Source organism: Drosophila rhopaloa, unplaced genomic scaffold, assembly GCF_018152115.1.
Source record: "Drosophila rhopaloa isolate 14029-0021.01 unplaced genomic scaffold, ASM1815211v1 contig_3, whole genome shotgun sequence".
In the NCBI taxonomy this organism is placed as follows: domain Eukaryota; kingdom Metazoa; phylum Arthropoda; class Insecta; order Diptera; family Drosophilidae; genus Drosophila; species Drosophila rhopaloa.
This window is the reverse complement of record NW_025335123.1, coordinates 10,866,437-10,891,589: the sequence shown is the minus strand read 5'-3', so window position 1 is coordinate 10,891,589 and position 25,153 is coordinate 10,866,437. Positions and strand designations below refer to the sequence as shown.

General features: G+C 36.9%; 1 protein-coding gene across 8 annotated transcripts; it reads left to right on the top strand.

Moving 5' to 3' along the window:
* Positions 1 to 237: 237 nt before the first annotated feature.
* LOC108040193 (putative protein kinase C delta type homolog) lies at positions 238 to 24,919 on the top strand. 8 transcript variants are annotated; one of them, XM_044460920.1, is made up of 16 exons: positions 238 to 566; positions 1,078 to 1,258; positions 3,518 to 3,846; positions 4,982 to 5,334; positions 5,976 to 6,091; positions 6,152 to 6,237; positions 6,310 to 6,439; positions 20,636 to 20,737; positions 21,398 to 21,481; positions 21,695 to 21,831; positions 21,895 to 22,068; positions 23,210 to 23,364; positions 23,430 to 23,577; positions 23,967 to 24,146; positions 24,211 to 24,351; positions 24,415 to 24,919. In XM_044460920.1, the coding sequence occupies exons 3-16, from the start codon at positions 3,754 to 3,756 to the stop codon at positions 24,562 to 24,564; spliced, it is 2,049 nt and encodes a 682-aa protein (XP_044316855.1). In that variant the 5' UTR covers positions 238 to 566; positions 1,078 to 1,258; positions 3,518 to 3,753; the 3' UTR covers positions 24,565 to 24,919. The 8 variants fall into 8 exon arrangements, with proteins under 8 accessions (XP_044316855.1, XP_044316853.1, XP_044316854.1 ...); XM_044460918.1 differs by having other exon boundaries at positions 1,078 to 1,303; XM_044460919.1 differs by lacking the exon at positions 1,078 to 1,258.
* The last annotated feature ends 234 nt before the right edge of the window (positions 24,920 to 25,153 follow it).

The window sequence follows — 25,153 nt, the reverse complement described above, 5'->3', positions numbered from 1 at the left end:
AGAACTATTAACAAAAGTTCAGAACGGCCAAGGAGTAATGCATATATGAAAACACATATTGTCTATATGGAGGAACCAAAACAGAACTGAGAGTCGCGATCGCTTGGCTTTCGCTCTGGATCCGATGGATACAGATACACATACAGATGCAGACACAGATGCTGGTACGGATACAGATACAGATACAGATACAGAATCGGGCACGTTCTGAGATACAGTCCGGGTATATCACTTTCAGATACGGATGCTGTGCGCTCCCGTGCGAACGCAGCGGCCAAACAGAGCGGAAGATTCCGCGTTGACGTTGTATCTTTGTGTCTGACAGATACTCGAATCTATTTATTATTACTTTCTACGGCTGGCCTTTTTGTATTGTTCCACGTTGTTGCCATTTCGGTGTGTTCTTGTTTTGCTTTATTAAGAATTTTCGTGGCTTTTCGACTTTCGCCCTGTGTATACATGTACACATAATAAATTTTTGTTTGTCGCGGCCCACAACAAATCGGACACAAGTCGAAAGATATGGAATGTGCAACGTGGCGTATGCGTGATGCAGCCAAGTAAAAGTGCGTGTAAATTCATTTTTTGGTTTATTTTTTCTTTTTATTTTTAAGTGAAAGTGATGGTGAGAGTGAATCTAGTGCACAGTGTGCAAAATGCACAGCGAACAAAATGGAAAGGAGGGATTTAAATGTCCACACCTGTACACCTGGCCAAAAAATGCTTTCCCTTTCCCCTTGGCATGACGTCACACCCAGGACTATATACAGATATAGAGATATATAAGAAGGGGTGGTGGTGGTGGGCGACCGAGGAAAAAGAAAGAGATGGCAAAAGAACGCTCTGGCAACCGCACAATCATACAGTCAATTTGCGCTGTGTTTTTCGGGGCATTAAAACAAAAGCGTTTCACTACGAAATATTTATTATCGTGTGTACCAATGTGGAATGTGTTTATAGTAGCCCCCAAAATCCAGAATCGAAATCGCCTTTACATTTTCCACCCCACTTTCCCGTCAATTTGTTTTTTTCTCATAGCCGCGTGTGCTCCGTTTTTATTTCTTTTCCATCAAATAGTTTTGGACACGTGCTAAGAGCCGGGATCCTTCGATCACTCAGATTTCCGCCATATAAACTGCATGTCATTTCTGATGGCCCACTCGATAATCCATCAACAAAAACAACAACTGGCAGCGGAAATAACAAAAACCAAAATAAAAATGCGGCGTGAAATCAGTTCATTAACGAAATCAATCGTGTGAGTTTGGACATTACGATTCTAGCACCTATAAGCTGCTCAAAGGTGAGTGATCTTCGGGAGCTGAAAGATCACTTTTTGGGGCTTTTCAATATTTCATTCTTGATTTATGATTCAGCCTTCAGAAGATTAATTGAAAAAAAGATAACCGTCTTAAATTTAATGTTTCAATAAAGTTTACAAATCGGAAAATTTTGTTTGTTTATCAAAGGGAAACAATTTGTCAGTGCCAATCATTTTTCTTTATCAAAATGTTAAGAAACAACAGAAAATTTTTACAAATCAATAGTGAAATATTTTGTACAGATTTTATGTTATTCCTTAACGTTTTGATGTATTACTATGTATTAATGTGTTATTCAAAATAGTTCAAACTTTAATTTTATATAACTTCAATTTACTATAACTTTTTTTAATAGATAATTACACAGTAAAAAGCAAGGCAATTAATAATTTTCCTCTTTATGAATTATCAAATTTACGTAAAAAGAGAGGAAATATGTAACCAAAACAATGGGTCGTAAAAGTAAACACAGAGATAATTATAAATTTATAATATGTAATAGACAATCACAAACGAAAACTAAATTGGGAATAGATTGCTATGACCTATTTCCTCGCCATCTATTTTCCAATAGTTTGGATGTTTTTGTTTGTCATTCGCACATAAATATGCACTTTTTCCGACCCCCAAAAGCAGATTAAAATTCTTTTGGAATCGTAATGGCTTCGGCCTTGATCCGCGATCAAACCTTAACCCTGAATCTGAGCATATAGCTTCCATCCTTTCTGCTTTGGCTAGTTGCCTCACTTTTGGCACATCTTGTTTGTGTTTTTATCATATCCGGCAATCAATTGGCACGCAATCTCGCACAATTCGCCACTTAATTTCTATTTTTAATAACATTAACAACAGTCCGGCGTGGAGGGCGGGATAGAGGGCGTGGCGGGGGCGGTCAAAAGCATTCACAACAAATTTTAAATGAATCAAAAACTTATTTTTGGTGGCGCGTCGAAGCAGCAACAGAAATCATATTTTTAAACGTTTGCTGGCGGATTCCCTACAAGAGTTTCGCTTAAGTGCGAAGCTGTAAAATTTTAAGAATACATTATTTGGCCTTTCCAGTCAACTTTCCCAAACAAAGCAAAAATATAGACCAAATTTTAAAGTAGGGGAAATACATAAAATGAAAGAAGAGCCCTTGAATACATACTCAAATGATGTTTAAACCAACACGATTCCGTTAAATCAAATGCTATTTTGACGAAACGTATATTTCCCAGAAAAAACATTAAGACATTTTGTAGCATAAAGTGCAAATTTTATCGTTTTTGAGAAATAACTTGATGACAGAATAGATTTACTCGGCGTAAACCGAATTAATGTAGTTAAAGAACCAATTAAAACTAGTATAATTTGCCTACATTGTGTTAAAAATTTTAAATATATAATTCACTATGCGACATTAACATTTCTGTTTTTAATTTAGTTATATTTTTAACTTAAGTGTTAACAAAATAATGAATAAAATTAGTCACTTTACGAAATTTTAATACACTTCGTTCTTATTCAATTTCTGAATTTAAAACTGTCAATAAACAAATGATCATCATTATTATTCATGATAAAGAACTTTTTCTTCGCCAAAAGAAGTATGTAATTTAATATACAGATCTTGTGATATTTACATTTGTAAACATTGAGTTTTTAAAAACCATTTTTAAAATGAATATATTAATAGGTTCTTGATTACAAATCATTCAATCAAAAAGATTTTGTTAATTGGCTATGACTAAAAGAAATAAAACAAATAGATTGCAGAATTATTGAAGTTTAAAAAAATCAGTACGATCATCTTAGAGTATTAATAGCTATCACTTTTTAGTTTATTTTTCCTTGTGTAATTAATAGATGCGTAAAGATCACCAGTCAGACATCAGACAAATGGTTCTTGTGGTTGCCTTCATGCCCATCAACACCTCCACCCGCCCACTCACCCCTTATTACCCCTCCCCCTCCGCCACCCCTCGGCCCCTTGTCAATGTCATCACTTTGCATACGTGACACAATTCTCTGGGGTTGGGCGATTAAAAATGGGGACCGTTTTTACGGGGCGGGCTAGAGGCGATGGATAGTCACAATTTTATATCAAGGCGCGATCCACATCGGAACTAGCTGATCCTATACCACCAAACAAAAATTGTATATAGTATACTTGTATATTCTCTTGATATTCCCCCGCTCTTGTTGCCCTTTAGATATCCATCAACGAGGCTTTAAACCTGACCAACAGTCGAGGAGGCGAAAATGCCAGTACACCGAAAGCAGGATACAACATACAGCTGACTAAAAATGCGAGCTGTTTATTTAATATAAATATAAAAGAAAACACCTTGTACTCGCCATAAACCCGCTAGCGAAACACAAACCAGAAGCCCCGAATACGGAATTCGAATGTGGATGGGATTTGGAGGCGGAGCCGGGAGACCACAAGATGATGTTCACACGTGCCCAGGTGCGCAAGCAGAAGACCACCAACTCGAGCAGCCAGCGACCTCGCAGCTCGGGAGGATCGACCCGTCATGAGGTGAGAGCCATCGTGGATTATCCACTCAATCCCAATCAGAATAATCCAAAAAAAAAGAAGGACTGCCAAATTCGGTTCTGTACATATTTTTATTAATATTTAGGCCACTAGGCATTGAACTAAATTTTTTGCGTTCATCTAATATAATGATTTCAATTAAAACAATATTTTCTGACTTTTAGCTATTTTTTATATAACACTTAAGTCAAAGATTATTCATTGACTTACCATTTAATTTCTTGGTGTTGGGATCAGTTAGAATCAATGACTAAAAATATTTCTATTAAAGATTTTAATTAATAAAGGACTAATGTGATTTTTATTTATTTTGTTTCTAAATTGTCAGATTTTTATACACGAAGTTAAGTTATTTCAAAAATAAAAATTGTCTAAAATCCTTGGTCTTCATTTATTTTATTCGACAGACAATTCGTTCAGATTTTCCCACTTCCTCTGGAGATTTGAAGCTGAAATCTTAACTTTCTTTATATTTTCCTAATGTAAGCAAATTGTATTATGGGTGGAGTACTTAAACTATTGACAAATTTTGTTCATGCCTTTTGTACATTAAGTTTATCTAAGCTTAACTGTGCCCATTTGCACATTCGAAAAAACTCAAGAAAGCTTCGGAAAAACCTCTTGTGAGAACATGATAAAGAAAACAAAAAATAGGAAAATTAAGCTGAACCAAACCTGTATAGTTGCTTAGTAATTCCTAAATAATTTACAAATTAAATGTATATTTACAAATTGAGACCATTCAGACGCTGCCTTGTTCAATTTTTGTTTAAGAATTTAAAAGAATAAAACTAATGGTAAACAGAGACTAAAGTATTCGCGAGGTATTTTATTTACCTTCAAGTAGGTGTGTTTAGGTAATTGATTAAAACGAGGTAGTTGTAAAATGGTACCACACCTGGAGCAAATATACAATACATATACCATTCTTTTCCGATTATACCAAAATTTATATTTATATTTACGATGTTAGTATGCTATAACATTTTAAAATGAGGTAGGGAATTTAAGAATTGTATCTATTGATATATGTTCCTTATAAAAATTAGGCTTTATTAACAATTATGAAAATAATATTTAATATTTATTTTAATATCAATGGGTTTCTTTCTTATAGACGCGCTACAAACAGAACTCCACGAGCAGCAGTGGTGCTGGCAGTGGCTTGAGTGGCAGCAGTGGCACCTCCGGTGCCAGGAGGGATCAATACCGGGACAGGGATCACTATGGAAAGCATTCCTTTGAGCTGCCACGCCAGCACTCCAAGGAGGAGGCATACCATCGGGACCGGGACAGAGATCGGGATCGGGAGAGCAGTGCGGGTGGTGGTGGAGGAGGTGGTGGCGAAAGGGGCGACAGGAGTGGTGTTGGTGGCAATGGTGGTGGCGTCACTGGCGGGGATGTCTACGTGGACCGAAGGACCCGCCCAAGGAGCATTACCAATCGTCGCGGGGCCATCAAGCATCAGAAGTGAGTTTGCTAAACATTTTAGAAACCATAAAAATAATAAAATACAATCATTGGAGTGCCCTATATTATTGTGTAAATCTCACGTAAGAGTTATCCAAATGTGTCTATAGTTCAAGAAAGTAGGTTCTATAAAAAACAAACTAGTCAATTTGCTTGCATTTGCTTGTACGGAGTCACTTATCCTATCTATTTATTGTTGTACAAAGTTAATGGCCAAAAAAGTATACACAGTAATTTTATATAGAAATGTGTGTGTCTCGAAACTTTCATATTTCAACCCAAAAAATTTAAGCGTTAGCTCAAATTTTAGAGCTAGCTCAAAAAATGTATTTGAAATCAAATCAAAAATGTTTCAAAATTTCAAAACGATTATTAATTTGTTTGAAATGACATAAAAACTATTTTTATTACTATGTAGGAAAATCATGATCATCTTATGTAAGTTCTGGTTGTAAGATCTTTATAAGCAGCTTCAATTGAACTAGCCATCAAATTAACATAAAAAAACAGAACCGCTGTTATATTTTTGTTGATTTTTACAAATAACTAATATGACGACAAAACAATTATGTTTAATTATTTAGAAGCTCTACCTCACATAAAACGTTTTTCAATATAAGATAACTTTGTTTTACCCGCAGAACCCACGACATCAATGGTCATCGTTTTGTGGCCAAGTTCTTCCGCCAGCCCACCTTTTGTGCTTTCTGTAATTTGTTTCTCTGGGGATTTGGTAAGCAGGGCTACCAGTGTATAAGTAAGTTTAAGCCACTATCCAACAACTTGTTTCATTTTCAAGTACGTTTATTTTTTACAGTTTGTCAGACGGTGGTGCATAAAAAGTGTCATGAGAAGCTGTTGGGCAAATGCTCCGGTTCCGTTTTCACCTCTGCCAGTACAATTGTAGGTTCCACATAATGATATATCTACAAAAACTGAATTAAATATGTATCTCTTCTTTTTTTGACAATTCAGTTACTGCGCGAACGTTTCAAGATCGATATGCCGCATAGATTTAAGCCGCACACATTTATGTCACCCACTTTTTGTGATCATTGCGGATCGTTGATGGGTGGATTTTTTATTCAAGGCCTCAAATGTGAAGGTGAGTTCTTAAAAATATATTTTAAATGATTTTTCTATGAGTTTTTGCGGATAAGATAATAGCACTTTTCATTAGAAAATTGTAAATGTAATACATGTTAATTACTCTTTAGGATATCAAATTTAGATGTATACCTAGATGTAGAGATAAGAATTTCATTATTATTCCAATCGATTTTAATACAAAAATGGTTTTTACCATTTCTATGAATTGCAAAATCTCAGCTTAAAAGTAGTTCGTATATAATGAAACTCCCAAGTAAAGCCGTTTTAAATTTGTTTAATTTATACATTTACAGTAAAAAGTGCTATTGTTTTTAACGCATTTAATTTTTTACCTAGTTCTGTTGCGATTTTTATATTGGCTCGAGCTTTCGCCAGGTGGCACCATCTGTGCCAGAGGTAAACCGCAAAGCTATTTGTTAAAAGCTCCCAATTTCTTTAGTGGTTATAACAACCTGAATATATTGCGCTTTTTCCCTCAGAAAATGTAACGGTCAACAAAAATATGGGGTAGAATAATTGGGATATAATGGTATATTTTTGTTGTTAACTGGGCATTTTCTCGACATTTAACAAATTCCTTAGATTTGGATAAATATATATTATAACATGTAATATATTATAATAACATAGTCAAAGACTTTTTTTAGTGTCGTCTTTCAAGTTTCTATTTATTTTAGAAACAAAATATTATAAATTTGAGCTCTCGTATATGAATCATTAGTTTTTTTCGCAACTCAATATGGAAATTGCGAAATTAAATTAATGCTTTCAGAATCATAAATGTTTCGAAAATGTCGTGTTACGGCAATTAATGAATTCGACCCATTTAACTTTTCCTGTAAAGATCTCATAATTATGGCGGATATTAAATACGTTTTTCCTCAGAAAATATTCGACATAAAGTGCACTAATTGCTGATAAAATTAAAAAAATATATATCAGTATCACAGCCAACAGGGCGTATGTTTATTAAAGCCAACAAGGCGTATAAGTGTAACTATATAACTTATACGCCCTGTTGGCTTCGATAAGCATACGCCCTGTTGGCGTTGATACTAATATATATTTCTCATTTTATCTGAAATATTAATTATATAAATATATGTCAAGAATTCAAATTGTATTAATATTCTGCTCTGCTGGAAATGCAATCAAAAAAACGCTCTCTGAAAATATATGTAATTTATTCAATGGTGTCGTAATTTTGTCAAGAAAAACGAGTGCCATATATTTTGCAGGTGCATCTTTTTATTCGGCGAACAAAGGAAAAAATACTTTCACTCGTTGTGTGTGCGATCAAAGCGGAAATAATGCGAAAGCCAGATTAAGCTGAAATCGCTATGTATAGTAGACGGTTAGACAGATAGCCAGACTGCATTAGAAATCAATTTATTGCGACTTAGCCAACACAAGACATAGGAAAAAGGAAAAAAAAACATGGGGTCCCAAAGAAGACGAAAATAGCAGAAAACACGCAATGATCGACTGATAGGATACCCCGTATTCTCTACAGATCGGGCTTGTTAGCGCCAAATTTGGTTGTGATTATACATTATTTCAATAGTTTGTTATGCTAAGCTTGGTTAAGGTTCATTATTTAAAAGTTTTTTTTACCATTAACATAGTTTTCATAATTATACGTTTTTGCATATTCTATCGGGTTAAAGGTAAAGGTTAAATGGATTTCCTTGTAGTATTTTTATTATTTTAGAAACCAAATTAAAATGCATTCCTTTGAGAAACTTATTGAGCCTTTAGGAATTATTAAAGTTACTTTCAGAATTATTTTTGAGTAAATAATAATGGTCAAAGCTCGTTCAAAATTATATTTTGAAATGATTTTAAAAATATATATAACTATTTAAATATTGTCTGTTTCCCATGTAAATTTTACGCTAAAAAAAGTTTGTTATGACTTTTCCTCAAACAATTATTTCTCTAACACAACATTAAAACTTAATCACCCGTCAGCCATTAAAATCAATGTGTTTTTTAAGTGAAAGAGTGTGGCCATGGCTAGGCACTTTTGCAACTGACAGGACAGGAATGCAGTCGCAAAAATATCGCACAGAAATATATTTTCCGTCGATCTCCCCGCCCCCGGTCACTATAAATCGCGAAGATTAAGTACTGAGGCAGCGAAATGAAAAAATGAAGAAGAAAGAAGAGCATGTTGCAGTTCTATTTCTAGTTGTTTGGCGCTTTCCAACCTCTTCTTCTTGCTCGCGGGTCTATAAATGTACTTTGCGGAACCGAAAAGCGTCACCATTAGCATCGCATGTACGATTCCGAGTGCTATGGGCTACCTCTCATGTGAGATACATCCTACGTGCGGCATTTCTGGCATTTGTTTTCGATTTCCCCGCGTCGAGGGGATGGACGGATTTAGCCAAACATCTTAATAGCAGGTGCTACCAACAGGCAAATTGATGATCGCCTAAAAGGATCTTTAGTCCATGTTGGCGAAAATGTCAACCGATGTTTTTGCTATTTTTTCGATTTCAAATATGAAACCCATTTCTTTGCTACTTATGGTTTAAGCTCTCAAAAAGTTACAGATTGGGATTATTTAAAATATAAACTTTTATTTATTTTGCTATTTCTTAATTAGAATAATATAGTCCTGCTCGTTTTAGGTAATTCAAAAATTATATTTGGCTATTTCAGCTTCTTTTGTGTTTCACTACAAATAATTTTGTTGTACTTTTATTTATTTTAAAAAGAAGAAACATCTGTCTTGACTTATCGTTTTATTTTTCATTGTGATAATTAAAAAGCTATTGTTAAGACAGGCACATTCAAACATATTTTGAAGATACCTTCCAATAACATGTAAAACTTTTATTTCATGAATTCCCTTATTTATGTTCCATAAAATAATTTTGAATTAATAAGTCTTGTTTACTGTCCTTTCCAATCTAGAGTATTTGAAATTGTTGAAATAGATTTCTTTATTCCGCGCATAACTAAACACTTTGATGTTTGATTACACTTGCCTAATTCGTATAATTTATGACTTATGCACATTTAAGTGACAATTAATTGGTCACACATTTTATGACAGCATTTCCACATTTCTTTTTCTGTTTTTCAGTCTGTTTCTATTGTGCCTTCTAACTGAATTCGTCTTTTCCTAGGTTCGAATTATATTTATTTGCTTGTGTTGGGTGTTTTACTTCCCATTTGCTATATGATTGCTTTTAAGTAGCTTTGTAAAATGGCTCATTGAATTTATGACACACTTACGGTTTATATATATATATATATATTGCAAAGGCAATTGTTTTTCTCTTTCGTATTTAAATGTATCTTTATTGACTCATTTCTCGAAAGCAACGATAGGCTTTACAAGTAATATTAAAAGGACTAAAATTATTTTTCATTTTCTGATTGTCCTGGCTTGAATGATCTACACAAAAAGATACATTTTTTAAACATGTTTTAGAACACTCTTACACATTTATAATAAAATATAAATATGAAAATAATAGTTTTCTGCCTAATTAGAAGATGACTTTGTTCAATGTATTTTACAACAAACTCGTGGAATTCGTTAATTGTAATTATCTCATTCAATACCTTCAACACGTTACTCTGCGAGGCATCTCGTAAAAATGATATAATGATAGATCTTCCTTTTTTGTAATGAACAAATGATATATGTTTTCCCTATACTTATTTTAGTTAATTGTTCCGCATATTTTATGACAGCCCGGCTCTCTTTTTCTCCCATTTTTCCTGATACTTCTCTCAAATGAGTTTTCCGCTCTTTCTCGGTTTTCGCTTTTACTTTCGCTGTGCAAAAACGATGAACAGCATTTTCAAACACGTCAAAAATGTTTTTGATGCTTTTTCGAAATTCGAAAAACCGCTCGCCTTCGTGTGAAATTTATGGCACTGGGAGTGAGTGTGTGTGTTGAAAATTCTGAGGGGCATATTTCGAAATTGGCAGACACGGAGAGATAATTAAAAGAAGAGGAAAACGGTGATCTGGGCCTGTGCCTCAACACGGATACAGATACATAGCACAAGATACAGATGCAAGATACACACAGATACTGCTGCCAAGTTAGCCTCTCTCTCACACAGATGGACTTCGAATTTTCCCGTGAAAATCGACGTGTGTGTTTGTGAGTTCAGGAATCGGAATTGAAAATTTTCTGCGCTGCCTTTCACATTTCAGTAGTTTCCGTTAATGCGTTCGCCACGTCGAGTTAGCTCCTTCTTTTTTTTCTGTCGCGTTTGACGGTACTCAACCATAACAAAAAATATTACTCAAAAAAATATTCAACAAAGAAATATAAAACAAAAAAAATCACGCACCTTGCGTTTGAAGTGGATAATAAAATAATTTAATTATAAAACGGTACACAACAAAAAAAACTGTCAGCAATTTATGCGTGGAAAATCGCTGAGGAAAATCGCAGACAACGACTCGTGAGCGCTTACGTCATGCTAAAAAATTTATCTCCTACATCGGATTATATATCTATTTCTATATGGCACATGTGGGCAAAGGCAGAGCCAATAATAAACATATATCGAGCGAGAAAAGTCCATTGAAATAATTGAAAAGCCATCGATTCCAGTTGACCTTCAACCAATGACGGTTCAATTCCAATTCGCTTCCAAGATATCTATTTCCGGCTTTTGAAAATCTAGGCTCTTAAGGAATTTTAAATCTTGAAACATTTAGCTGGAAAAGCTTCGATTGTTTAGTTAAATAAACAATTCGGTTTGCTTTCAGTTTTCAAAGGAATATAAATGACTATCAATCAATTTTATGTTAATTTTTATGTTCTAGCAAAGATAGATGAATCAGGTTAATACCATAAGTTCGTTGGAAAAACGCTATAAAAATAGAAAAGCTATTTAATTGAAATTATTAAAAAGAAGTCAAAAAAGTCTTTAATCTTAGTTTACCATTCATTTTTCGTATTGTAATTTTTTCTGCGACAGTTTAACTAATAATAACATCAAATTCTTTTATTTTTTAAAGCCAATAAAGAGCAACATATATTTAAACACAGTACTTATAAAAAAATAATTCCCAGATTTAATGCTTAAAAAATTGTATGCGGAAATCTGCAAAACATTTGGCTGCCTTAATTCAATTTCGATCGGACAGTTCGTTCGATCAAGGGGAATTAAACCTTTGGGCCAATTAGGCTATAATTAATGTGACTTCGGTATTGCCAAATGCTGGCACATTATGACAACCGTTTTGAAATCTCTAAAAATTGTATAATTAAACTGTGGCAGCGTCGGAGGGCGATATATGTACATATATCTCGGGGCGGCAGCCCCAAAAATACATATTTCAAGCAAGCGTTAACCTGTGAAAAATCAACTGAAGTGCCACCGAATTTATGGGCGAATCTCTGCCCGTTCCCAATCTAAATTTATCATGTTGCCCAAGCGAATGTGGGATTAGCCTTGTTAGGAACCGCACTTGCAATTAAATTGAGTTATTGGCACGGGCCAAGCAACTTGGTCAGAGCCACATTGAGTTAGCCCAGCCGGAAATCGAATTGGAATTGAAAAGATCGGCGGTCAAAACGGTTTATTTAGTTAACGATAGAAAAATGGCCGGACGGGGAAGTACAGTACGTTTCGCAACTGACAAATCGGTATCCAGGTGCAATAAATAAGACAATTCATTTGTTTATCTTGGTCAATTAGGGCCCCACAATGCAATTAGTATCCATTATTTATTGTTTTGAGATTTTAAATTATAATATCCATGTCAAATCAAAAGGATTTGCTTCTCTTTAAACATTTTATTATTTATTTGTTCTAAATAGCTTATAAATGAAGTTTATACATTTATTGTGTTTTTATATGAATTAATTTTTTATTCTGATAATATAATATATTAATAATCATCGTTGATAATTTAGTTAATTTTATTTAATTGATTTTCTATATATTATCTCTGAATATTTCGAAATTTAATAATATTTATTTGAAGTCACTTACTTCAACTAGCAGTTCATGACAAATAAAAAAACATTTTATAATTATTTAAAAAAGTTAAAAATAATAAAGTATGGTAAAGAATTTTTCTAAAATTCTGTTACAGATATATTCTTTCTTTTGTCAATATCAAATACATAATTTTAATAACATAATTAAAAAACAACTTTTTCTTGAAAAAAACTAATTAAAAACACAACTGATGTCGCAAACATTTATTTACATAATATAACTATATAAACTGCCAATAAAAGATATATGAGGGGGACATACAAAATTAAATAAATTGATAGCCTTTTAATTTTAAGACCCACTGTGATTGTGCCGTTTAGAAATAGATATTTATGTGCCCATCTAAAAACAGCGTAATTAGGATAAAAATATGATCGCTTAAATGAACCGAAGGAAACAATAAAGCTAAGAGCAGCGGAAAAGCGCCGGAAAATAAGAAAACAAAATTTTGAAGAAGAACCTTTTTTTCGTGTGTGGTGACGTTTACTTTTTTTGTTGTTGTTGTTTGAGTGACCAAGCGCCAAGATGCCTCTGTACTCGGATTCGACCAACTATTACTATAGTGGCGGCAGCAGCCAGCTGTATTCACCGTACTACAGCTCCGGCTTGGGCCTGAATTTGAGCCTTGGCTCTTCGCCGGGATCGAGCTACACCTCCAGCTACAATCGCTCGTATCCGGCCAGCTACATGGTGCCCCTCAGCCCCTCCTCGCCGAGATCGCCGAGCAGCTATTCCAGCGGCAGTTCCGGCGGAAGTAGCTCCCTTCACGGCCTCGGCTCCAGATATCAACCGAAGTTGACTACAATCACGGAGACGGGCAGGCACAGTGGTCATAGCAGTCTGATGCCCTTGACCAGGATCAATTCGCCCAAGTACAGTGGCTCCTCGGTCACAACGCCCAGTTACAGTTCATCGGGTGCCAGTAGTCGATATATACCGGCCAGACCCATAGCCATTAACACGGCCGATATCGATGTGAGTTCATCGAGATATAGGCGAGGTGTTACTTCCCGAGATGAAAAGGATAAGGAGAAGGAGCAGCTGCCCAAGGAGGAGGTGGTGGTCAAGCAGCAGCAGGAGGAGAAGAGGGGGGAGGAGGAGAAGGACAAGGGTTCGAAACCCTCTCTAAAGGATGCACCACCGGAAATCGTAAACCCAAATGCCGAAGGTCGTCCCAATCGCAGGTCCACCATTAAGAGAAATCGACCTGTGGTCAGACTGTCCACCATACGAAGACGTAGCAAGGAGCGCAGTGCCGAGAGTCCCAAGAAGGAACCGGTGCCAGAGCATCAATTCCGGGACCTGCCACCTGCCACCGAACCCAGTTTGAGTTGGCGCCAAAAGTTGGCCGACGAATTAGCCGCTTTTCCGGCCACGAGCAACAAAAAGTCACCTGGCGAACTGCTGCGCGAAAGATTCTACATAAGAGATGAGAAGGAGGAGCAACCCAGTTTCAATCAAGCCAGAATTCAGCAACTGAGCCAGCCACAAAGTGCTCAAAAATCTCAACTTCAGGAGATTGAGATGCGTTCCAGGAAGGAAAAGGAAGAGGAAAAGGAGCAGAAGAAGGAGGAGAATGCCTCGGACAAAAAGGAACTGGAGAATCTGGAGGAAATGCAGGAGACCATTCGACGCTTGAGCCTGGTGCAATGTCCCACATTTCACGACATTTGCGAGGATATTTCGTCGGACAAAATCGATGATGATCTGAATGCCGGCGAACTCAGGCGTCGTGCCTCGATTATCCAAGAACAAGAACAGGAAATACTGAACAAGTTGCAGAAATCGAACTCGGGCACCTTTCAGTTGATTCATCTGGAGCGAAGGTCCAGTCACGATAGCACAACCACAAACGATGACGAACTGAAGGAGAGATCCAAGAGGCGATCGAAGAAAAGCAAGAAGATGCGCCACAAAATCACCGCCATTGTGGAGATCGAGAATGCGCCCCAAGTCCAGCCAGTTGATCATATGCCCAGTGTATTGGAGCTAAACGAGGAATCCCAATTGCTGCAGCCTTTGGTTTCCGGTTCGGGTTCAGGTTCCGGATCGAGTTCCACCCCAAGTCCCAGTCCCAAGCCAAAGTTCACCGTGAATGTGGAGACTGTCGAGGAGCACCACCAGATACACAAGGTCTTCAAGCTGCCCAAGAAAAAGACAGTGCCCAAGGAGCAGGAGGAGTCGAGTCTGCCCGAAGGATTCATGCGGGCAGCTCCCAAAACGGCCAAGACATCGCCCCTGAAGAAGGCAAATAAACAGCAGCAACAAGTGAGTGAGGCGCAGATTTTCACCTTCGATGAGGCAGCCATAGAGCAACAGAAACATCTGGCAAATCAACAGCAGCAACAGTTGCAACAGCAGCAACAGTTGCAACAGCAGCAACAGTTGCAACAGCAGCAACAGCAGCAACAGCAGCAACATCAACAACAGGAACAACAGCAGCAACAGTTGCAACAACAGCAACAGCAACAACAACAACCCAAGGTCGAGGGTGTGGCCACACCCAAGCCCATTCGAAAAGCTATACAAAAATCTGAGAGTGGTGAGGACTTTTGGTCGCAAATTGGGTCTAGGGAAACGCTCTACATGACCAATCGCAAAAAGGTTTTCAATGAGCAGCAGGAACAGCTCCTGGAGGAGGAACCGATAAAGTCGCCAACGACGCCCAAGGAAACAAGGACAGAAGTAAGGACTAAGGTCACGGAACCCAAGACACCAACGACTCCCAAACTCAAGTCGGAAATCCTCATTGAGCTGAAGACAACGCCCTCGGTGGTGACATCAACAACAGGTGGAAAAATAGGAATACAAAAAGTGCCTTCAATACCACTCACTCCAACCGTACTAAAAACTAACGAAGCCGAAGTAAAGAAAGTAGAAACAAGCGATATTTCAAGCAAAACTCGTACTGTTTCACCAAAATCGCCAAAACCTAAGACAACAGATGATAATAAATTGAAATCAACAGTGGCGGCAATACCAAAGAAAGACTTACCAAAATTAATAACAACAGAAGAGGCTAAGCCAGCAATAGCAACTAAGGCCACATCTGCAATACCAACAAAAGTTTCACCAAAAACACCACAAATTAAAGTAGAAACACCACCAAAAAATAAAGAAGTAGAACTACAAGTTAAAGTGGAACCATTAGCAAGAAAGGCAGCCATCCCACAGTCAAAACCAGATACTCCAACATCAACACAAATCAAAGTGGAAAAAGTAACAAAAGATTCACCAACAAAAAAAGTAGAAACACCAACAACACCGCAAATAAAAATCGAAACGCCAACAAAAGATTCACCAACAAAGAAGGTAATCACACCAACAGCACCACAACCTAAAGCAGCTGCATCAACAACACCACAAACAAAAGTTGACACACCAACAACACCACAAATCAAAGCAGCAACACCACAAACAAAAGTTGACACACCAGCAACACCACAAATCAAAGCTGCAACATCACAAACAAAAGTTGACACACCAGCAACACCTCAAGTAAAGCCTGACATACCAGCAGCAACACAACCCAAAGCAACAACAGAGGAATCCAAGTCAACACCAGCAACACCAAAGACAACAACAGCAAAGATTAACTTGACAACACCGGCAGCAACAACAACTGTTACTGAGACAACAACCAAGGGGGCGAAGCAATCTGGCAACGCCGTAGCCATGACAACAGCAACACCAACAGCAACAGCAGCAACAGGCAAATCAAAATTGAACGAAACAGCAGGGCCAAAAATAAATAGCGGGCAGCCGGCCAAGTCACCTGAACAACAACAGGCAACGGCAGCCGCAGTCGAAACGAAAATAAATAAAACAACGCACAAGGAACAACAGCAACGGGAGCAACAACAGAGGGAGCAGCAGCAACTGTCCGACACGGCAGCAACATTGGTGCCACAAACGGAAACCAAAACGAAATTGACGGAAGCCGCTGAGCCAACGGCCAAGTCAAAGGTGCAATCACCGAAAACGACAAAGCCAAAAAGTGCCGGCAAAACAAATGTTGGCAAAAAGAAAGCTGCAACGCCAGCAGCAACAGCAGCAGCGGCAGCAACAGCAGCAACAGCAGCACCAACAGCAACAGAAACTGTTACAGCTTTGTCTGAGAGCAATGTGACCCCAATCAATGCCGGCCAATTTATAACGCTGGCCCCCACAAAGACGGCCAAAACATCGCCGAACAAGCAACAAGCATTGCAATTGCAAGTGCAACAGCAACATGAGCAGCATCAGCAGCAACAGGCCACAAATGCGTCATCGCCGGCGGCAACAGGCGATGCAACCACAACGCCCACAACGATAACAATTGGTGTTGCTGCTGTTAATGTTGCTACTACTGCTGCTGCTGCTGCTGCTGCTGCCGCGCTCAACAGCAACAACAGCTGCGGCGAAGGCGTCGGCAATAATTTATCAAAGTTTGCAACAGTATCGAATTTGGCACAGTGTCTGCGAGACGTTGATGCCGATCTAGAGGACTATATACCCTCGTCGGCGGAAAATAGCCAAGACGACGACGACGACGACGACGACAGCAGTTCCGACGATTATTCCAGTGTTGACGGTTGTGCCAATTTGAGTGCCAGCATGAAAAAGAAGCAGCGCAAGGAGAAAAAGAAGCAGAAGGCGAAAGCCGCCGCCGCCGCAGCGCCGCGCTTCGATCCGCACAAGAAGATCAAAATCGATACGACGAACAAGTGCTATGTGAAGGAGGAGGCGCCGCGGTATCCACTGGTGGCCACACCGCGTCCCCTGTGGAAGCGCGAGAAGATCGTCTACTCGGACGAGAACACGGACGACGAGAGCGGCAGCGAGGAGGGCAGCGGTGGCTCCTTGGACGAGGACAGCGACGACGAGAGCGGTGGCGAGGAGTGCAGCTCCACCAGCAGCAGTGCCAGTTCCGAGGACCTCGAGGTGGCCATGCCCACCGCCGGCGCCGCCCGGAAGATGGACTCCGGCTCGTCCACGGTGGTGGACTCGCCCAGTTCGGCCGGTTCGAATGCCGGAACACTGAGTGTTTCCGGCGGAGCCACCTCCGCTGGCAGCTCACCGTCCATCATCCGGATGAGCACCTGCAGCAACGATTCCGGCTTCGAAGGCGGCACCGCGCCCTCCAGTCCCAAGAAGATGTTAGGTAAGGCCTCTCGAATCTCGAATCTCGATTCTCGCATTCCGATTTCTGATTTTCGATTTCCGCGATCCCCTGCGAAATCAGCACGAAAAGACAGCGAACAGATCAGTAAATACACAGAGAAAAAATCACTGCAATCAGGGTCAGCAAAACAGAAATTTTGTGTATCAATAGGGCCATTGAATTTCCCTCAAATTATTTTTTTTCATTTAGAACTTCAGAAAACCCTTTAAAAATGCAAAAAAGTATTTTTATAAATAGAACATTTGTATTTCAAATTTTTACATTTAATTTTATTCAAAACACCATAAAAATAAAATAAATAAAAAAGTTGAATTCAGTAAATACATTTGTATATCGCTAGTATATATTTTAGAATCTTTATTATGATTCTTAAATGGTTTTCTTCTAAGTGAATATATTACTCAAGTTTATTATTTTTAAATTGAAAAAAACGAGTTGAACGTGTTGCATATTACAAGATTTATGAATCAAATATAAACAAATAAATCTTATATACAAAAAAAATCTTTATAAAAATATAATAATATTATATATATATATATATAAAATATTATAAAGATATGTTGGTAACTTAATTGGATATTAGCTTCTGAGATGAGAAATTTTGATTCATCTTTTATTATCAGCATGTTTTTATACCATTTCCCATATTGATATTTTTGGAAATCTATTAGATATTTTTTTTTTATTTTCCCTATTACCTTAAAAGTAGTTGCGCTGACATCATTGCTCTCATTTGTTCTCTGTGTATACCTAAACATCCCCCTTCCCCATTTTTCCCCCTGGTCACTTGAGTGCGGCACGTGTCCGGATCAAAAAAGAGCTTTCGACTTACTGACTATGCTAGGCATTTCGGAATGCTTTCGTTTTCACAAAACACCGATCTATAGATATGAGGTATAAGATATAGATAGCAGCAGCCTCAGGCATGCAAACAATTCGGGGGAAAAAGAATTAAGACACAAAGAAATAAACAAAGTCATAACGATCAATAGCTAGTATATCATCCGGGGAAAACGATGCCCCGTCTATAAGAATATACTTTCGGCTAGTCGGTGGCATAGTAATTCATCTGAACTCAAAGTGTTAACTAGGAAGTGAAAATACTCGAAATCATGTTCTCTGAACAATGAGACGGGTTCAACAACCTGCAGCTGGAGAGAAATTGTGAGTGATTGAATGAATGGTGAAAATTCGGAATTTTTCATTTTTTTTTTTGGGACACTATTTCTGGGTTACCAAAATTTCTCGATGCGATTTTTTGTGGCAGTTCCATTAGCACAATTATGTGGAATATTAAATCTCGTTAACATTTAATACTGGAATTTGTGAATATCTTTTTATTGCCCCATCATATACTTTATAATTTTTTACATAGGTTTCTCAGCTCTAATTTTGAAGTACTATTTTACATATTGCAGAATTAAATAGCTTAGAATTATCTTACAATTTTTTGTTATTGATCCTTATTTTATTACGAATCCTTTACAAGTTATTTTTATTATTGCTTAGTGAAAGTCTATTTAAAACTATATATTTTCTAAGTGGATTTATGTTAATATGAAAAATACAATAAGTAATACATTTCTTAAAGCAATTTCTCTCTTTTAATGTGTTTATATAGTCTGACTTCTAGACATATCATATACAAAATTATATTTCAATATTCCCCCACTTTGGTTTTTTGCTATTTATTGCCATTGTTACTCATGTTGTGCGATAGTAAATATGGCAAATCGACTTCCTATTTCTTTCGCTCGAGTAGTGTTTTATGTAATTTTTCGCCGAGAATTTTATCGTTGATTACTGTTCCGTGGTGGCGTTTCCTTGATGTTTGTGCGAGAATTTGCTAGAGATCCGCTGCCAGAAGCCGCAAAAAGAATAAAGAGAAGGAATCGACAAGTTGGCATTTTACTTTTAGCCAAAACAACAAATGAAAACAAATTGTTTAGGTCATCGTCGTGTCTGTCTGAGCAGAGAGAAAGCTTTAGCATACGACTGGGGAACATATATTCAGCTATATCTGCTGAGATACTATACGTACTGAGACATTCCCATGCAGCTGATTTAACCATACAAACAACGCAGTTATGGTATAGTCAATTCCCAGATTATATAAAATTCTCTTGAAGAGCGTGTAAAATGCATTTGTTTCGTGTTTTTTTTTGCCACATTGCGTATACGTGATATCCGGGCATCCGCCTCAATTAGTTGGAAATTCAATCAATGTGGGCAGAAACAATTTCGAACTCGCATTGTTTATGCGAACAATCAACGGAAATTCATGTCTTTAAAGCAATTAAGGTGCACTGAGAAAAACCATAAGTTTAATGGGTAACGTTCGGAAACAGGGCTTTGATATTTTGGAAACCATAAGTTTCTAAAGTTATGTCAGTCCTCTTCGGAAATCACAAATTCAGGCAAATTAGTTTCCAGATCTTGGGCATTTATTAATATATATTTTTGGGCATATGCATTTTTTTTTAATTATTGTAAAGCAAACATAAGAAATAATTTTTTTACAAATCAGTGTGTTTTTATGACTTATATTGGTGATAACCGCCTTTAAATGTGTTTAAATCATTTTTAATAAATCGCGAAATTAAAAGATTATAATTTGAATTTATCCTATATTTGGTGGTTCATGTTATGTTTTTGTACATCTTGCATTGAGATTAAATATGGATAAAATGTTTTGAAATTTGAATAAATCTGGTGAAGTATATATTAAAATATTAGTTAATAATAGTTGCAATTACTGCTTTCTTTGTCAAGTTTAAATACATGCCGAAAAGTGAGTCAACCGCTTTTCATATGTATTCCATTTTCAATCGGTTTTACTAGTATATTCTCAATCTGAAAACATTTTTCTCGAGCCAAAAAAGCGTGCAGCCAATAAATCGCAACAGAAGATTGGGTAACCCTCGCAGCCTGCCGCAACAAAATTTAATAACAATTTGTTTGCAATTAATTCCCCTCTTGTGCGTGGGCCCATCCACATTCACGCCCAAAATCAAATGGAAACACTCGGCGAACCAGAATGTGACGTGAATTGTCACAAGAAATGCGAGCGGCTCACGGCCAATTTATGCGGTGTCAATCAGAAACTCATCGTCGAGGCACTCAACCACGTGAAGCGAGGTAAAAACCAGACAAAATGCACCACTCACAGTCGGAATGGGAAAAATGGAGGCCAAATAAAATTCATAATTTGTGCCTCAAATTTATGGGTTTGATTTTGCTCGAACAGAATTTAGAATGTGATAATTGCTAATTAAATGGATAGCAAATAAGAAGTAAACGGAATTTTCTAAGGAACTCGGTAACTGATGATTTTTTTTATTACAAATAAAGTTCCATTTATACCCAGAATAAATGTTTTTTTGCAAGTCCATTTTATCAATTATAATTATTCTTAAAATCATATAATTTGTTAACAAATTTCTTTTAACCATTAATAAATGTTAAACCATTTTAAGAGCTTCATCATACAAGACATTTTAATAAATGTAATTTCAATTTAAGCCATGGAAGAATTCAAGCCAATAAACTGTTTGCTAAAAGATGTAAATTCAATTTTTTTTTGAGCTTCACTAAACCAGACTTTTTAGTTATTGCAATATTAATTAAAGCCAGGAAAAAAGTAAATCGAGTTCTTTCTTCTTTCTTTCTTCTTATTTATAAAGTAATTATTCGCATAAATTCTGTAAGCAAAATCACTCCCAAAAAATATTATAATGAATACAGAGATCTCAGAAAGATCCTTGTGCTAGACCCCGACTAATATTCTCGAACAATTAGGAGCCCGAGAAGCCCGTGACTCACCCAGTACACCGCCCAGTTTGAATCCAGCCTATAAAATCGAGGCCAGCGAAGAACACGATGGTATGCCGCACATATATGACAAATAACCCACACACATACAGCCCTAAATTCCACTCAAGTGACCATAGGGAACTATTCATGAACAAACATAATCTATTAGTACCTCTTCTAATATATATTCTTAACGAGTTTAACTAACTTTATACGTTCTTTTTCATGACTTTCTCCCTCTATTTCTCTACCTGTATGAATCTTGCTGTCTCGATCGCACAGAAACATCATATACATATTCACAATTCCAAAAATCCGGACGTTTCACTGCGCCAGCAACAGTAATACCTAGATTTAAGAATTATTCGGTAGATGATTTCCACTTTCTGGCCGTTCTTGGCAAGGGAAGTTTCGGCAAGGTGAGTTTAGTAATTGCTTTTTTTTTTCGAATAACTCCTAATTAAAGTGCCTCTTTAAATCAGGTTCTGCTGGCTGAGCTGCGTGATACGACCTACTACTATGCCATTAAGTGCCTGAAAAAGGATGTCGTCCTGGAGGACGACGATGTGGACTCGACCCTGATCGAACGCAAGGTCCTGGCCTTGGGCACCAAACATCCTTATCTGTGTCATCTGTTCTGCACCTTCCAAACGGAGGTAAGTTTTCGAAATTCGAACATATATTGTAGTTAATTTAGTCAATAACAATAGCTTAAATTTAAATTGAAAAAAAAAATTGTATCTTCCGCGGCAGGCTTTGAACAAGGCATTTGCAGAAACAAAACTCTTTTTGTTTAATTGTTTTAATCTGAGCAAGTTAATATTAATGTCAATAATTTTATATTATGAAACATAAATTAAGTAATTTATTTTATAAAAACTGCACAATCTTAGTTTTAAAAATAAATATGCATTTTTGTAAATTAAAATACTACAATATTGCTGGGGTAAAAATAAAATACTTACCAAATTTAAAAAAATACCTTGATGGGGTCACCATAGGTCAATGACCCTTAGGTAAACATAATATTTTTCGTAATAATGATATGTTACACATGAAATAATTCGTTACTTTTCTTTATGAAAAATCAAAAATCTATGTAAAAATGAAATATTGACGAGGTAATCTCCAGGTAACAAAATATTCGGATAGTCTTTATAGTGTGCACTTTGCACCTTTTCAGTTTTCAGTTTTCACTTAGAGGCAATCCTCAGGTGGGGGTCACCACTCGAAGGTGTGTCTGCTCTCTTGATCGATATTTATCATATAGAACAATCGATCGGCTGGCTATTTATAGGCAGAGGAAAGGTAAAACGTGCTATATTTAGAGCACTGGGGTCTGGCCATCGATTGGGGCACACGACGTCGATCGGACATCATGTAGATCAGGGTGCCTGTCCGTCCGTTTTGTGTTCTCTCAATCCGAAATTTGCATCTGCTTCGTCTGCAACAGCAACTGCAATCGTCTTGCATTGACACCGATTAGAAGGTATTTTAATTATTTATGACTTTGGGGGACGATCTCCGAATCTCTCGCTTATTCTCGCAATAAGTCTCTCGCCTATTCTCAATCTAAATCGCTCGCTATATTTTTTTTATATTTTTCTACTAAGTCGCTGGCCATGTTTTCGTTTATTTTTCAAAGGCATATTTAGTTTATAATTTTCTATTCAATTGATAGCTATATAAGCTTATATTTTTCCTTTAGATGTCTCATTCGCTGTATTTTTTTATATTTTTCTATTAAGTATATTGCTTTATTTTTTATAATTTTTTATATTTTATATTCTTCCACAGAGCCACTTGTTCTTTGTGATGGAGTATCTGAATGGCGGTGATCTCATGTTCCACATTCAGGAGAGCGGACGCTTCTCCGAGGAGCGGGCCAGATTTTATGGTGCCGAAATAATCTCGGGCCTCAAGTTCCTGCACAAAAAGGGCATTATCTATAGGTGTGTTTAATCTTACATTTTTGATCTATTTTATTTCACATATTAATCGTTTGGTCTACCATCAGGGATCTCAAATTGGATAATGTCCTACTGGACTACGAGGGACATGTTCGAATTGCTGATTTTGGCATGTGCAAATTGCAAATCTATTTGGACAAAACGGCCGATAGCTTTTGCGGCACACCCGATTATATGGCGCCCGAAATCATTAAGGTAATTATCTTTTATTATTAGGGGGTTTCCCTACAAATCAGGGACGTAGTTCTTATCGAAAAGAGAATTTAAGAGCACAAACTTATTTAAATCTTATTTAATTGAAAAACGAAAGTCGATATTTAACTATCCATACTTAAAGAATATACAAATATTTGTAACAAATAAATAATTAAAATACTCATGCGGCATAATTTGTTCCATATTTTATTTTGACAAAAACAGTAAAAAGTATATTTTAGAATTGTCATATTATTAAGCAACCTAAAGAAATATAATACTCATAATTATAGCCATAAATCATGTTTTAAATATATTTTTTTCTGGCTTAAGAATGGATTATCTCAACATATAATATTTGTCTTTATATTTTTCTTCCTCGTTTTCAGGGTGAAAAGTACAATCAGAATGTGGATTGGTGGTCGTTTGGTGTGCTGCTCTACGAAATGCTGATCGGACAGTCGCCATTTAGTGGCTGCGATGAGGACGAGCTCTTCTGGTCCATTTGCAATGAAATTCCATGGTTCCCAGTCTATATTTCCGCCGAGGCCACCGGAATACTCAAGGGGGTGAGATAGACAATAACAAAATTGAAATGTATGTGAAATATAATTGAAACTTTTATGACCATAGTTGCTGGAGAAGGACTATACGAAGCGTATAGGTTCGCAGTATAGTCCAGCTGGTGATATTGCCGATCATATATTCTTCCGCCCAATTGACTGGGGATTACTGGAAAAGCGGCAAATCGAACCGCCCTTTAAGCCACAAGTGGTAGGTCTTGAAATCACCTTTCCCATATTAAACTCCCAATGATTTTGATTTATTTTCCCGAAGAAACATCCATTGGATACGCAATATTTCGATCGGGTCTTCACCAGGGAAAGGGTGCGACTCACCCCCATCGACAAGGAGATCCTGGCCTCCATGGATCAGAAGCAGTTCCATGGCTTCACCTATACCAATCCTCACATCACCCTGGACTAAAGCTTAATAATCAATATAATAACTTATTATTTAGAGCAACAGTATTTGTATATGTAAATATTTATTATGGAACAAAAAAAAAACAGAAGATTAACGACCAAAGAATGTTGAAAGTAAAAATCAGAATTTTAATAATTTGTACTTAAGCTTGAAACCCAGTAAAGTTTTGAGCGTAATTCTAGTCAATTAGCTATACTTTTATGTCTAAGTCTAATTGTACAGATATCCCTCCTCATATTTACCTATATATATACCTACGCATATGAAATTTTTTTTTTTCGCAAATTATTTGTTCTTAATTTTAGTGGTTAAGCAAAGGTCTACGTCTATGAGAAATAAAAAAATATAAAAAATACGAAAAATTGTTGGTCAATGAAAACAATGTGTCAATTAGCAGGGATTGTGATTCGGCTACCGTTAGCTGTGATTCCCCGTGATTGTGAATGCGTACACTGCGTTTCGAAAGAGTAAGGCGGTTTTCTGGGTCAATCAACCTTGGAAAACTGACACATATTATATTAAGCTAAAAAACTAGCTAAAATATCTTCAGAGTAATCCTATAATTGAAAGCATAATAATTAATGAGAAT

Coding starts and splice junctions, on each gene's coding strand:
- LOC108040193 (XM_017117512.2), top strand. CDS start 12,958: ATGCCTCTGTACTCGGATTCGACCAACTATTACTATAGTGGCGGCAGC. Junction 23,365..23,429: donor AAAAAGGGCATTATCTATAG/GTGTGTTTAATC, acceptor GTCTACCATCAG/GGATCTCAAATTGGATAATG. Junction 24,352..24,414: donor CGCCCTTTAAGCCACAAGTG/GTAGGTCTTGAA, acceptor ATTTTCCCGAAG/AAACATCCATTGGATACGCA.